At 36.3% G+C, this 15,462-nt stretch overlaps 2 protein-coding genes across 2 annotated transcripts in view; one reads left to right on the top strand and one right to left on the bottom strand.

The window, feature by feature from the left end:
• The window catches only part of LOC121732722 (SUN domain-containing protein 3-like), a 32,580-nt gene extending 25,463 nt beyond the window's left edge, over positions 1-7,117 (bottom strand). Inside the window, exon 1 of the mRNA XM_042122675.1 lies at positions 7,062-7,117. The gene's annotated coding sequence lies outside the window, so the exon portion shown is untranslated. The remainder of the gene's footprint in view (positions 1-7,061) is intronic.
• A 3,807-nt stretch (positions 7,118-10,924) lies between these two features.
• LOC121732587 lies at positions 10,925-11,760 on the top strand. The gene has a single exon (XM_042122521.1). It carries the CDS (start codon positions 11,020-11,022, stop codon positions 11,650-11,652), a length of 633 nt encoding a protein of 210 aa, XP_041978455.1. The 5' UTR covers positions 10,925-11,019; the 3' UTR covers positions 11,653-11,760.
• The last annotated feature ends 3,702 nt before the right edge of the window (positions 11,761-15,462 follow it).

The following is a 15,462-nucleotide window of genomic DNA, read 5'->3' as shown; positions in this document are numbered from 1 at the left end:
TGCTGCTGATTAATATGAAGTCAATCTGATTTTTATGACCTGTTGGCGATCGCCATGTCCATAAGCGTCTTGGATGTTGTTTATATGCCGTGTTAGTTACGAATAGTCCTTTTTCAATGCAAAACTCTAACAACATCTCACCTCGACTGTTGCGGGCTCCTAAGCCGTATTCCCCAATAACATTCCTTAGGTGTTGATCATTATCAGTGTGCCCTATCTTAGCATTAAAGTCTATCAGGATGATAGTACATTCCTTCTTTGGTAACGCTTTGCAAGTGAATTCTAGCTCGTGGTAAAATTCCTCCATCTCTTCTTCGGTGGCTACAGTGGTCGGCGCATAGACCTATACAAAGTTAATTGGGTGTGGATGGGCTGAAATTTTTAAGGATATAATTCTATTGTTGATGGTATTATACCCCAATACCTTGCCTCGTAGCCAGCTAGCAACTATGAAGCCCACACCACTAAAACTATTGTCTTGCCTGTCAGAGTAGATTACCATATTTCCTTCAGGTGTGATGTGGTATCCGTTATCTTTGACATGGGTCTCACTCAATCCTAGTATAGCCAGATTATAGCGCTCCATCTCAGCTTCAACAACTTCGGTTTTTCCTGGCCTTAAAAGTCCACGGACATTCCAGGTTCCTATTGTTATTGCCCTTCCCTTGGGTGTTAGTTTGCTAGAGTAAGATGTTATGTTTCCAACAGTAGCAGAGTTTCTGCAAGCAGCCTGCTGGTTAACTGACCTGCAGCCGGTAGCCAATTTCAAACCAGTTTCCCGGAACTAAGCTGGCGCCGAGCGTTAGTCGGGTCGCATGACATCATATTATCTCTGGTGGCGTTCTTAATCATGGTGGTTTTCTTGGGATTATAGTCGCGGTAGTTTCCCGTTGCTTTCCGCGCTAGACTTTTTGAGGGTATTTAGTCCTCAAAGCCACTACTGCCTAGGAGTCAGGTTATCATATCCGCCGCCTGAGACTCGGCGTTGTTACTCGTTTAGCACCACCCGGGGGACACGTGTAGGATAGTAAAAGGTAATTCCTACGGACGCGAGTAACCACCGCCCCCGTTTATTGTATCAAGTTTGATTAATTTTAAACATTGATTTAATTTGTAATCTAATTTTAATTGCCTGAAATGTAAAATCAGCGATATGCGATCAGTAGTTGGGAAAGGGTCCGGTGGCTTTAACACAGGTTATACTGTAACCTAGCTAAGCTGCCGGTTGCGATCTTAACATTCTAATATAAAAAACCATTGAAAATAAAATAATTTGCATGTTGTAATTGTCTAGATTAAGGTTTTATGTTATCGAGCTGAATAAAAGAACATTATTATTATTATAAGTATGCCATCACAGTTACTATAAATCTTGTCAAGGGTGTCGATTTATGAATGAAGAAAGTCACCAAGTCAAGATTAAAAAAAAATCTCAGAACACTGTACAGTGTACAGCCTAGCCCATGACCCGGTAACCACTTGACGTTGAGTTTCGATGCACTTGTTTGGGCTATTTTCTCATTACCGTGGCTTTCTAATAGCGAAAGAATTATTTAAATTGGTTCAGTAGTCTCGCAACTCGTAAGTTAAATAGTAATAAGCAAACGATTAAAGATTTCGTGTCTACAATATTAGTAAGTATAGATATTTAAAAATACATTAGTCCTAACCCAATTCGCAGTCTAAACTCAGTCACTGATGGGCTTTTGTTTAAAATATACAATAGGTAAGTACTTATCAAAGAAAATCATATACGTAGGTATGTAGGTAGGGACATAGTAGTTAATACAATCGATCCAAAATACTTTTAGACAGGTAAGTATATAAACAGTTCAACAACAAACAGGACACTGGACGTCAGGATAATGATCGTAAATTGCATATTTATTTGTAAATAAATATGCTGCACCAGAAAAATGAAGATTTATAAAGCGATTTTATGTTCTTTCGTTTCATAGGTAGAACAAAATGATTTGTAATAATATTGATATTATTCTTGGTCGTTGCACCACAATTAAAACATTTTTTTGTATTACAAAATGGGTCGACGGCCAAGGCCATTTTATTTTGTCTTTAAAATAGTTTTTAAAATCACTTCTTTTAAAAAAACGATCTACATCAATCACGACAACCATTGACACGACAATCTAACACTGAAATAATTTTTCAAATCGGACCAGTAGTTCCTGAGATAAGCGCGTTCAAATAAGCCCTTTCAAATAATTTCCCTCCGTTTTTTTCACATTTTCCTCTATTCTTCTATATCTTCGCTCCTATTATTCTTAGCGTGATAAAATATTGCTTATAGCCTTCCTCGATAAATGGGCTATCTAACACTGAAAGAATTTTTCAAATCGGACTAGTAGTTCCTGAGATTAACGCGTCCAAACAAACAAACAACCTCTCCTGCTTTATAATATTGAAGTGTAGATAACATTTTTACTACTTTTCTTACTATTCTACTACTATTTTTCGAAAATGTGTCAAATTACTACCTAATTGTAATATCGACATTGCATCGATTCGATATATTTGTTCCTGTTTTCCTGAAATACAGTTACAGATTTGATCATTATTCTGAATGATCGTCATTATGTTTTTAGGGCTATTCAGGAAAAAGACGTTCAGGAAAATGAGGAATTCACTAAATTCGTTTATAATTAAGTATTGATATAAAGAAAATTATTAAGAACTTAGAAATGTTGCGGGCCTTTATAACTTGGTATAAAAAAAGTAGTGAAAAACAGACAAATGTTGGCACACATCGAGAAATGTAAATGACGTCTTATTTGGAAATTTTTGTAGAACGTATTTCAAAGAGAGAGAGAGAGAGCATAAAACGAAGACCTCTATCCACACCAAAGCACTGCGATCAAATAAAGTGAGCCAGCAGATTTTATCGCAAAATAGGTTTCAACCCGTCACGTTGAGTATATCGGCAAGGCATTCAAAACAAACAATGCGCAGGACAATGACGCGAATTTTATGAACATTTTAAAAATATAATTTTTAGTTATTTAATGTTAGTTGATGTGTTATTTGTTGGTATCGGATTCTTCTCTTCTTTATCTTCAAATTAACATTAAATTTTTAATCCTTTCTAGCTCATTTTTTTTTATAAATAATAAATTGTGAGCGGCAGTATCGAAACGACACGCAAAAATTTCATAATGTGGTACTTTTTTTTATAATAACTTTTGAAATAATAACTCTACTTTCAAATAGTTTTAGCAGCATTTTTGTAAGTTAATTAGACGTTGAAATGTGTAATGTTACATCAAATTTACGAAGGCGTTGTGAACCCAACTTTGAAGACATAAATTTAGTCTCTCTCAAATATTCGCCCCACTACACAATATTTATACCACAAGCGTCATTACGTCCGCGCTGGCCGGCAAAAAATATAAACAAAAACATGTCCTTGCATGTCGCGTGCGAACTCCGCCCCCTCGCCTCTGTCACCCCCGCGTCTCCTCTGGGACGATGTCGTTTTGTGGGACGTAATAAAATCACACATTAGAACTGATAAAAACTTTATTATATACAGGAATCCACATTATCGGCGTGTTATACGTAAACAAAGTATCGAATATACGCCACCGATATACGGCGCACAGTAGCGACCTCCAAAATTCGCGCGCCAAATAGCGGAACTAAGAAATACGCCGAAAAGCACTCCGGTGACAAAACAACGTCCATGCCAATATTTCACCCAGCCATTGTACTAACCTTAACACTACTTCTGGCTGAATTTGAGAGATAGTCAATCTTGCGTCCGTATACAGGATGCAACAAGTCAGTCGGACGCAATATCATCGGTAAAAACCGCCATGTAGGACGTAATATCAACTCCGGGGTGGAAATATATATATATATATATATATATATATATATATATATATATATATATATATATATATATATATATATATATATATATATATATATATATATATATATATTTTATAAATATATGAGGATATTTTCTTTTCTTTGTTTAAGTTTAGCACTTTAACATTATTTTCTGCCACCATATTTTGGTTGAACCGCCTTAGGCGGCCTTACCGCTGAAAGCGGTAAGGCCGCCTATTTGCTATGTTCCTTGCCTAATGTTGTTTTTGTTATTTTATATTGTTTATAATGCAAATAAAGAATTTATAAATAAATAAAAATAAAAATAAATAATATTTTAAATGTCCGTATGGTTGCTCAAGCACATCACGGCATTATCGTAACATAGTCGGCCTAGCCTAGAAGAATGAGCAGGTCAATTGCACCCTCCCCACCACCATACGTAGTTGTAGTCAATTGCGAGTTAATATTTAACAATATAGATCAATTTGTTGCTCATCATTAAGCGTCACTTAGTAAATAACTTTTAATAGAGCTGCTTTTTGCCGAAAGGCCCTTTCAATTTCTATTGAAAGACTAGAGTACTAATCGGCTTTATTGTCAGCAATCATAAAATCGGCCAAGTGCGTGTCGGGCCACGCGCAATATAGGGTTCCGTAGTACCGCTAGTTTTTGATAATTTTTGTATAAAATTATGACGTATTCTACACTACTAACAACATCATCTCAGTCACGTTCAAAGGTATTTGAACAAAAAGTTCATTTACCTATACTTCGTCGAATACATTTTTTTATTTGATCGACTATTACTCAATAACTTATTAAGTCTACTTAGCCGTTATAATTTTGCTTTTAAATTCACCACATTACCTACTCCCTTTTGTTGGCAAATACATGCAAGGCCTCTCACCATGCAAGTTGAAAACCTCGACGCGTGTTTTGCCCCAACACCGAAGCATCCTCAGGATGTAAACTCTACGAACAACGTCCGTCAAGTCTTTGTCAACGTCACTTAACGGACGTTCGTATTCGCATAGATACTGTGGGAAAGGAGGGAGGTGCTGTAAGTTGTAACGCATGTCTATGCGTACACTCACTCATTTACTTACAGGTTGTTGTTTATTTCGCGGAATATTGCTAAAAATATTACATAGTAATATACAAAATTTAAAGCTATGGATTTCCGCAAAGTAACGCCTGATTCTATTAACTATTGCCACAAATCGTTAACACCGGATCCGGCCTCAGGATCACCGGATCCTATATAATATACCGATTTTGGGACCGGATCCGGTACCCATAAAAAGACGCCGGATCCGGCGGATTACCGGGTCCGGTTTTCCGGATTGCAATCCCTACATAAGATACTTTTTATCCAGAAAAAATTTCAATTCAAGTGCAAAGTCGTAGTGAAAGTCGTGAATTTTTTCCACTTTATATCGCTAATTTGAAGACATTTTTATTATTAAATTTTACTAAAATTATTTACTACTACTAGTTAAACTATTTACTAAATTGCCCTAAAAGTATATTTAAGTAATTAGTAAAACTATTTACTAAAATTGCCCTAAAATTTTTGGTTGCTGCCCGTGACACCAAGACCCAAGTTTGTGGCCCGAATAAAAAAAAGTTGAGTACCACTGCGCTTAAAGGTGCTCCCATGACACCAGCGTTGCCAGAATGTTACTTTTGTAACATTTTTAGTTACTTTTGACCCTTGCATGTTACATTCATGTGACATGACTACAGATGTTACTTTTACGTTACTTTTGGTACTTAATTGAAAAAAAAAAGATGTTTGAAACCAAAAATGCGAAAACGAAACGCACTAAGTTTTATTGAGTTTTGTCGTTACAGCTGACAAGGCTTTAAATGAACGTGGCGAAAAAAGGATCTACCACTGCCATCATACAAAAACACCATTTTTGACAGTTCTCCTTTATCAGCAGCGCACCGCCCACGTTCATATAATTAAAGCCTTATCGCACCTTAGTTTAAAGTTTTGTTTAATGACCGTCATGTAACATGTTGGTAGACTTGGAGGTAAACAAAATAAAATGCCTTCGTAAAAATAAAATATAATCGGCCAAGTGTGAGTCTGACTCGCTCATTAAGGGTTCCGTACCGTTTCCGTTCCGTAGAGCAAAAATAGGCCAAAAATTGTGTTTTTTTGTTTATAAGAGCTTATTTTATTATATTTTCATTTGAATATTTTTTTTATTTATTAATAAAGTATACACATATTTAATAAAGGATTTTGTGGAAATTTCAAGTGCCTACCTGTTACCATTATTGATATCCAGCACAAAATGCCAAAAAATCAAGTTTGTTGTATGGGTGCAGAAATACATAATCTGTGAAAGTCTAGCTTTAGCGGTTCTTGCGATACAGCCTGGAGAAAGATCCAACCCCCCCCCCTCCTTTAAAATATTAAATAATACGAAATGTTACTTTTCCCCTCAAAATGTTACTTTTTGCATGACATTATGTAACTTTGGAACATACAGCACTGGCAACACTGCATGACACAGCAGTTATATTACGTTAGATACAATAAAACATTTTTGTTTAACTTTTTTTTAACAAATTGTAACAAAAGACACGTTTATTTCTTGAGATGTTGTATGTTATACGCTGTTATAAAAATATGTTATCGATTTACACAATTACGTTATATATCTGCTGTATGGGAGGACCTTTAGAATAGATAAACTGTCTAAAAGCCTCCAAAACGAAAGCCTAGTTTCTGTACCACTGGTAATTTCCAGGTGTCAATATCTGGCTTTCCCTACCACGATCAATCGTCATGATGACGTCACGGGACGCGCCAAATCCTTTAATCCGCTTGTGAGCTGACAATCCCGGATTGACGTGCGGGAATATAATGGAAAGGTATATGTCTCGTAGCCTGTTAATAATTAACTAGAGTTTAAATCGCTTTTAAGCGAAATCGTGTTAAATCTATTTGTGATAGGTACTTACTTGAAAATCACATTATTGGCTAGATACTATAATAAAGCACATTAAAAAAGAATAATGTACATTATCAAATTTTGATAATGAGGATTATTCTTTATTAATGTGCTTTTAAATAAAGCATGCTATTATACAAAAGAGTAGATGAACATCTTAAAAATTTAAATAATATCCGCACTGCTCTAAGAATTTGCTGTTTAGTGTTTACATAATAATCAGAAAAATCTGCTTACTCGAAGAACACCATGGTGGAACATAATATTTCTCTGTAAATATACTACTTCCACTTCTGTCCCTTTTATTTGAAACCATTTTAATTTTTTAATAATTATTTTGATTCACCGTATTTCCACAGGTGGCAATTCTATATTCAAATTTTCTTTGGGATTTTGAATTTAGAATTGTCTTCACATAATTTTTTTTTTCATTTGTTCATGAGGCAGACTTAAAATTAATATTATAAGTACAAACGAGAAATGTAATGATAAATGAATGAGTAACAAGCTATACATAATTGTTTCATATTATCGTTTTTCTAAGAAAAGTAGGTATTATACGTACCTAGATATATAACAAAAAAGTAAATTAAATTGTACAGCCCCAGGCATCCGCCCACCCTTGTTGTCGATAAATAATTTATTTCCGCCCAATAATAATAACTCATCGTTTTTTTACATTTCGATTTTCGAACTAGAATGTTTTTAACGTTTCGCGTTCGGAAATTATGTGGGTGATTTTTATTTTTCAGCTTTAAAATGGCCAATGGCCAGTAAATTATTTGGGAGAGCCATGCTTCGGCACGAATGGGCCGACTCGACCGGAGAAATACCACGTTCTCACAGAAAACCGGCGTGAAACAGCGCTTGCGCTGTGTTTCGCCGAGTGAGTGAGTTTACCGGAGGCCCAATTCCCTTCCCTATCCTCCTCTTTTCCCTTCCGTTCCCATCCCTACCCATCCCTACCCTCCTCTAGTATCCTATTCCCTCTTAAAAGGCCGGCAACGCACCTGCAGCTCTTCTGATGCTGCGAGTGTCCATGGGCGACGGAAGTTGCTTTCCATCAGGTGACCCGTTTGCTCGTTTGCCCCCTTTCTTATTTCATAAAAAAAATACTTTAAATATAAGTATTAATATATTTTAATATATTTAAAGTATTTAATTAGGTATGTACAGGGTTTTAAAAGCATTATAGTTACTCTCTTACTAAATTATTAATAAATATAATATTTACGCGGCGTTTAATATTATATACTTAATCTATACTTAATAATATTATAAAGCGAAAGAGTTTGTTAGTTTGTTTGTTTGAACGCGCTAATCTCGGAAACTACTGGTTCGATTTAAAAAATTCTTTCAGTATTGACGACCTCTGTGGCTCAGTGGTGAGCGCGTCGGTAGCTCAAGCCAGGGGTCGCGGGTTCGAATCCCGCCGACGGAACAAAAAGTTTTCAATGTTCCCGGGTCTGGATGTGTATTAAATATGTGTATGATATAATAAAAATCTTAAATATATGTATAGTATAAAAGTATTAAATATATTTCCGTTGTCTGGTACCCGTAACACAAGTCCTTTAGGTACTTAGCACGGGGCCAGACTGACGTGGTGTGAAGCGTCCATAGATATTATTATTATTATTATTATTATTATTAGTATTAGATAGTCCATTTATCGAGGAAGGCTATAGGCTATATTTTATCACGCTAAGACTAATAGGAGCGAAGAAATAAAGGAAAATGTGGAAAAAAACGGGAGGAAATTATTCGAAAGGGCTTATTTGAACGCGATAATATCAGGAACTGCTGGTCCGATTTGAGAAATTCTTTCAGTGTTAGATAGCCCAGTTATGGAAGAAGGCTATAGGCTATATTTTATCACGCTAAGACTAATAGGAACGAAGAAATAGAGGAAAATGTGGATAAAACGGGGAAAATTATTTAAAACGGCTTATCTCACGAACTACTAGAGCATTTATTCTGTTATTTGGATCAGATAAGAAGTAGACCACGTGAAGGATCATAGGCTTTTTTTGTGGACTGATTTTTCTGTGAAATGTCTAATTTACGCGGACGAAGCCGCGCGGAACGTCTAGTAATATTATAAAGCGAAAGAGTTTGTTTGTTTGTTTGTTTGAACGCGCTAATCTTAGGAACTACTGGTCTCATTAGAAAAATTATTTCAGTGTTTCATAGCTATAGGCTATATATTTTTATCACGCTAAGACTAACAGGAGCGAAGAAATAGGGGAAAATGTGGAAAAACGAGGGGAAATTATTTGAAAGAGCTTATTTGAACAAAATTTGAACGCGCTAATCTCAGGAACTACTAGTCCGATTTGAAAAATTCTTTAAGTTTTAGACAGCCCATTTATCAAAGAAGGTTTTAAGGTATACTAATCACGCTAAGACTAAAAGGAGCGAAGAAATAGAGGAAAATGTGGAAAAAACGGGGGAAACTATTTGAAAGGGCTTATCTCACGAACCACTGGAGAAATTTTTCTGTTATTTGGCACAGATAAGAAGTAGACCATGTGAAGGATCATAATAATTATATTTTTTGTGGACTGATTTATCTGTGAAATATCTAATTTGCGCGAGCGAAACCGCGCGGAACGTCTAGTATTTTATAAGTATTCAATCCAAAGTCTGCAGTCTTAGTCTGTCATGCCATTTTACAAAATATGAATTGACATGCAAATGTAAAACTGGCATGTCTTTTAAAGTGTCGCTTTATTAAAGCAACGAAACGACACTTTTATCTCTTTAGGACCCATTTCGCCCAAGGAAATGATATAAGGAAGTATAACTTTGCCCTTTTAAAGTACTTCTGCATATTCCTCAACATTGAAAAGTTTTCATGGTCACAAGAATTATAATTTATTGTAAGTATATCTACAAGTTTGACACATATTATGTGTGTAAAAAGAGAATTTAATTACACTACTAATTACTAATAATTATATTATAATTGTGGAGAAAACGGATGACGATATGCCCCGACTGTAGTCGGTACTTATCGGCACGTTGACAATTTAATCTCTTAGAAAGATGCTTGTGTAAGTGTATACGTAAGTAAACAAATTTTTACACACAAACGTAAATCAATTTCGGTTTCGTTTGACAGCTCGAGATTGTTGCTCTATTCCGCAAAATAGGTAAATGTTTCTAGCATTTTATTTTGCAGTAATTTATATTTTTATAATATAATATATCCATAGAGTAATAAATATGGCTGGTCTCTGATATATCTAATATTTTGTTAATCATAACGAAATCCATACTTCCATACTAATATTATAAATGCAAAAGTGTGTCTGTCTGTCTGTCCGTCTGTCTGTCTGTTACCTCTTCACGCTCGAACCGCTGGACCGATTTTGCTGAAATTTGGCATGGAGATACTTTGAGTCCCGAGAAGGGACATAGGATAGTTTTTATCCCGGAAAAATGTACGGTTCCCGCTCGGTAAACGAATTTTGGCGCAACGGAGTTGCGGGTGTCATCTAGTATTAGATATATCAGAGACCAGTTCAGATCAGAGACCAGCTTAAAGTTTTTTGACCAGAATTAGCTAACACATAAACGTCAACCAATTAACAAGGCTGTTGGGAAGATAAACTACTGTTAAAAAACCATAGAAACCGCGGGGTATTATCAGAATATATTCTGTATTCAGCTATAATCAAAATCACGAGATCGGATACAGAAGTTCATATACTTTATTTTTTTTTACGTCCGTGCTTTATACATTCTTATAATTATTTAGATCAGTGATTTAGATGAAGTCCGCAACTCCGTTACGCCAAAAGTCGCGCGGGAACCGTACATTTTCCGGGATAAAAAGTATACTATATCCTCTCCGGGAATCAAAGTATATCCATATCAAATTTCAGCAAAATCGGTTCAGTGGTTTGGGCGTGAAGCTGAAGAGTTAACAGACAGACATGCAGACAGACAGACAGACGCACTTTCGCATATATAATATTATTAGTAATCCGTGTGGAATAATCGATTGCTTTGTATTCGAAATGAAAATCTCGTGACGTCATGCGTCAATAGAACGTTCTTAATTCAAATTGAAATACTTTCCTACCTAATTGACACTGATCTATTTGTTTACATTATGATACGAAATCGTAATTTCATGGCGTAGTCTTCAAGAGGAACGGCGGGCTGATGCGGAACAGTTGGTTTAGTCATGTTCGTAGCAGCTGTTGTTTTTTTCGTTGCGACAGTAGCCGCACAGGACCAGTCCCTGTCGGCGCAGACTCATCCACCGCTGCCGTTTATGGACCTCTTTACTGGCGCTTCGAATCTATATTCGAATCTATATTCGAATCCTATCCGAAAAACATATTCGGACCCCGAGTACCATGGATCATGTCAGAAGACTGACACTTTGACTTCTTTCGCGAATTTTTTAACTAGTGCAGCAAAGGTGATGCTGTCTGCCGCTGTGATTATTCTGTTGAAGCTGCTTGGAGGAAAATTCCTGCTACTACCGATAGCTGTAATGGTGTTTGTGAAGATGGGACTTAAAGCGCTTCTTCTATGGCCAGTGATAACGAAGATGATTAAGCATTTCAAGAAGAAGAAAAAGAGGAATAATAATTCTCGAACGATTCGAGATTGTTCCGAGCGTCTCGCTTGTTTGATTCAACGGTCGTCGCATAGCTTCGGTAGCAACATCGGAGCGGCGGTGACTTTTTCGCTGATCGACGATGTGGACGATGACCATTTCGTAGCGAAAACGCTACTCAGCATTCTCGCTGGGGACAAGGTCGCGCAATGTATGTCGTTGGATTGCACCTCCGGGCCTGACGTCAGCTGACATGGCAATATTGCTAGTTAGTGTGCTACTCTGACTTACCTTGTATTCTGTGAGTATTTGATATTCGAATTGATTTCTGTATTTTGTTCGCCAATGTATATTTCTAAGATTTTTGTAATTAGTTTAAGAGTGTATTTTTTAAAGATATATTTTGTGTATATTCAGTACGTAACTTATATCGTTTTCGGCATCTGAACTGCCCCAGGGTGGGCCGACAGGATACGGAAACAGCCGAAGTTTAAATTAAGAACATAAACTACGTATTGCACTAGTATTATGCAATATGTAGTTTATGTTTATGCCGAAAACGCTATTAGACCATCCAAATTGCAAAGCAGGAGGTGCGTCCACAACAGCTTCATTTTAAGTATGAAAATTAGCTTGAAACTTTGTGACCTGTTTTGGACCATAGTAAATAATGCTGAAGTATCGAGCCTTAGGTTACTAATGTTAATAATAAATTACATAGTAGGTACGTTAGCAACAGATTCTGTATGAAAGGAGATCTAAACACGTAGGTGACGTAAAACTTTCCCACTAAACGTTCCCAAAAGTTGCAAAAGAATAATTATATAATTTATATATTGTAGCTCAGTTATAAAATATTAATGAAAAATAATATATAACTAAAATATTGTAACAAACAAAATAACGTTTTGTTAATATTATGCTGATGTCCTACTTAAATATTTTGCAAGGTACAACGTTCTAATTTCCTTACAAAAACAAAATCTTTTTCATACATATTAATGTCACGTACGTTTTATATTTATTTCATGTGTATTCGCTGCAAGTGGCACAACCAGTTCGTTACCTTACCATAATCACCATGAAAAAGTTAAATTTAGTGGTCTGTGCGTTTTGTAATCTGTGGACTTTCGGGACGACGGCCAATAGGATGATGTATCGCCCGGCGTTCGATTTTCAAAATGTGCCGCCTGAAGCGAGATCTTCCCTGCCATTTTCGAACGCAAAGTTTACTTCAAATGGGATTCCCACATCGCAACAACAGATAATGCATACTGGCAGAATTCTATCGCAGCCGTTGCCAACTCTCGAGCAATTTAATGTGAAAAATTCGAACAACAATCTCGATGGGCTTTTTCAGATGGTAAATGAAATTTCCGAGGAGGAAAAGGAACCGAATAGGAGCGTTCACACTGCGGCTAGAGAGGATACGCCACATTATGGATATGGCCTGCCAGGATCCAGTTACAGTGAACACGAAACTAAAGGAGATACTTCGGTGAAGCCAAAATTCAGTCTCATGGACTCCTTGACTACGAAGAGTGAGAGCAAAGTGAATGGACTGATCAGTTTGGTCCTCGCATTATTGTCCGGTTCGACGCAAGATAATCCGTTTGGTAAAGGTATTAAAGATGTTATTATCAATGGCCTCGTCCGTCCGTTATTAGTAGCTAAAGGCGGTATTAAGATGTTGATAAGTAGACTTGCTATACCCGTTATTTCCTTGATTTTGATTAACATAGAAGTTTTAATTACTGTTTGGTGGTTATGGGACGATTGTCCAATAAATAAGGCTATGCAACCCACGACACCGAACCCGAATTATAACTATAATAGCTATAATAGTTCTTACTAAAAGCCCAGTTTTTGTGTAAGTTTTCTTTATTTATGTGTATTGCAGAATGCAGGGTTGCAAAGAAATTATTGTAAATGCGAAAAGGAGAGGATGTATTAAAATGTATTTGTACAGTGATACTTACGTTATGTAATGAAATAAATAAAAATATTTCTAAGTACATTATTTGTTTTATTTATTTTCTTTTTAGATTTGCTATCTCAAGTGAACTTGACAGGCCTACAAGGCTTCTGTTTTAATGCGTAGCCTGAAAAATAAGATTGCCATTATATTTTACTGCCTCAAACTATGATTAAACTTCAATTTAATAAGGAGTTTCACATATTATAATATAATATGGGGTTTATTACATTCAATTAATTACAGTTAAGTAATAAATATTCGTCTCTGAGTGCGGCAGTAATTAGAGACATTTAATAATTAAGTAAGTACCTACTTTATTTTAATGAAGAGTTTAATAGAAAACATAATCATCCTGGCAGTCGGGTAAAAATGTAAAGCGCATAAGGTAAACTTTTCATTAAATTTAATTTAAATATTTTTTAATATTATCTTTGGTTCTTACTGAAAACCAGCGTTGCGAACTGTGTTTGCAACATATGCTGAGTAGGCGCCGATTTGGTAAGACTTGTATCTGAAATGTTTTTGATTATTTGTATTGTACATATTTTATAGTTTTACCAAATAAGGTTTCTTTCTTTCTTTCTTTTTTTCTTTCAAATAGGTAATTATTAAATGTTTTTGAGTGCGGCCGTTATAGTGACAGCTAGAATACTTCACACTCTTCTGTTGGTGTCATACCGCCGTACTCAAGAGTAAACCTTCAATTTAATGAAGAGTTTGACAGTTTTTTTTTTATGAAATAAGGGGGCAAACGAGCAAACGGGTCACCTGATGGAAAGCAACATCCGTCGCCCATGGACACTCGCAGCATCAGAAGAGCTGCAAGTGCGTTGCCGGCCTTTTAAGAGGGAATAGGGTAATAGGGGAGGGAAGAGAAGGGAATAGGGGAGGGCAGGGAAGGGAATAGGGTAGGGGATTGGGCCTCAGGTAAACTCACTCACTCGGCGAAACACAGCGCATGCGCTGTTTCACGCCGGTTTTCTGTGAGAACGTGGTATTTCTCCGGTCGAGCCGGCCCATTTGTGCCGAAGCATGGCTCTCCCACGTATAAAATATTATATTAAGTAATTAGTGTTCCACTCTGAGTGCGGCAGTAAGAAGCACAATAATTATGTTCTGCATGCGTATTTTGAAAACTTTCGCATCCATGTCATCATGACAACCGTCGACCGCACGAAACATCCTACAAGGATCCCTGTCCAAAGAGAATATAATCACTACGTTTATTCTATCATATACAAGGGGTAACAAAGCTATATAAGTGAAAAGTGATAAGACTTTAGGGTGTGCAAATAAAGAATTTGAATTTGTGTACGTGTTCCTATTAGAGATTTCATTGTGAAAGTAGCAGTGCCGAATGACGATTTTTTTTAAATTTTGTATGGGGAAAATCGTGACGGCGCTTGCCCATATTATAAAAGTGAAAAAAAAATGGTCTTTTAGCGCCCCTTTCACAGTGAACTCAAGGAACATACACACACCCTAAAGTATCATCACTTAGTTTTGTTACACCCTGTATATTGTATTATCTATTAGTCCTATAAACATCTCGACTCGTATATTTGAAAACGTGCAAATCAATACTTCAATACTGTGCGACTGTCTGTCTGTTGCCTATTCACGCCCAAACCGCTGAACCGATTTAGCTAAAATTTGGCATGGAGATACTTTGAGTCCCGGGAAAGGACATAGGATACTTTTTGTTCCGAAAAAATGTACGGTCCCCGCGCGATAAACGAGTTTTTGCATCATCTGGTGTTATATAATTCATCGTAGGGTCACAATAGACATAACGACCAGTAGTTCGACTGCAAAGAGACGGACAGGTTTCAATATCTGTCAAATTCGTCGGGTTTCACTAGGATTATGAACGGAATGTGCCTCGCGCTGGCTGATATACTTAATTTATTTTTAAATATTTAAAATAAAGATTTCAAAATTAGATTCTGTCAATTTTAATCGCATGTGCCAAAACATAAACAACAATACGACCAAAGAGGAACACGTCCAGCGAATATGTCATAGTTTTGAATTCGTAGGTGACAAGTTAACAACCCTAGCGACGATTTTCGTCATAATACGTC

The sequence above is a fragment of the Aricia agestis genome, chromosome 12, assembly GCF_905147365.1.
Source record: "Aricia agestis chromosome 12, ilAriAges1.1, whole genome shotgun sequence".
NCBI lineage: Eukaryota > Metazoa > Arthropoda > Insecta > Lepidoptera > Lycaenidae > Aricia > Aricia agestis.
Note: the sequence above shows the minus strand (reverse complement) of the source record. Positions and strands in the feature narration are given on the sequence as shown.

Coding starts and splice junctions, on each gene's coding strand:
- LOC121732587 (XM_042122521.1), top strand. CDS start 11,020: ATGTTCGTAGCAGCTGTTGTTTTTTTCGTTGCGACAGTAGCCGCACAG.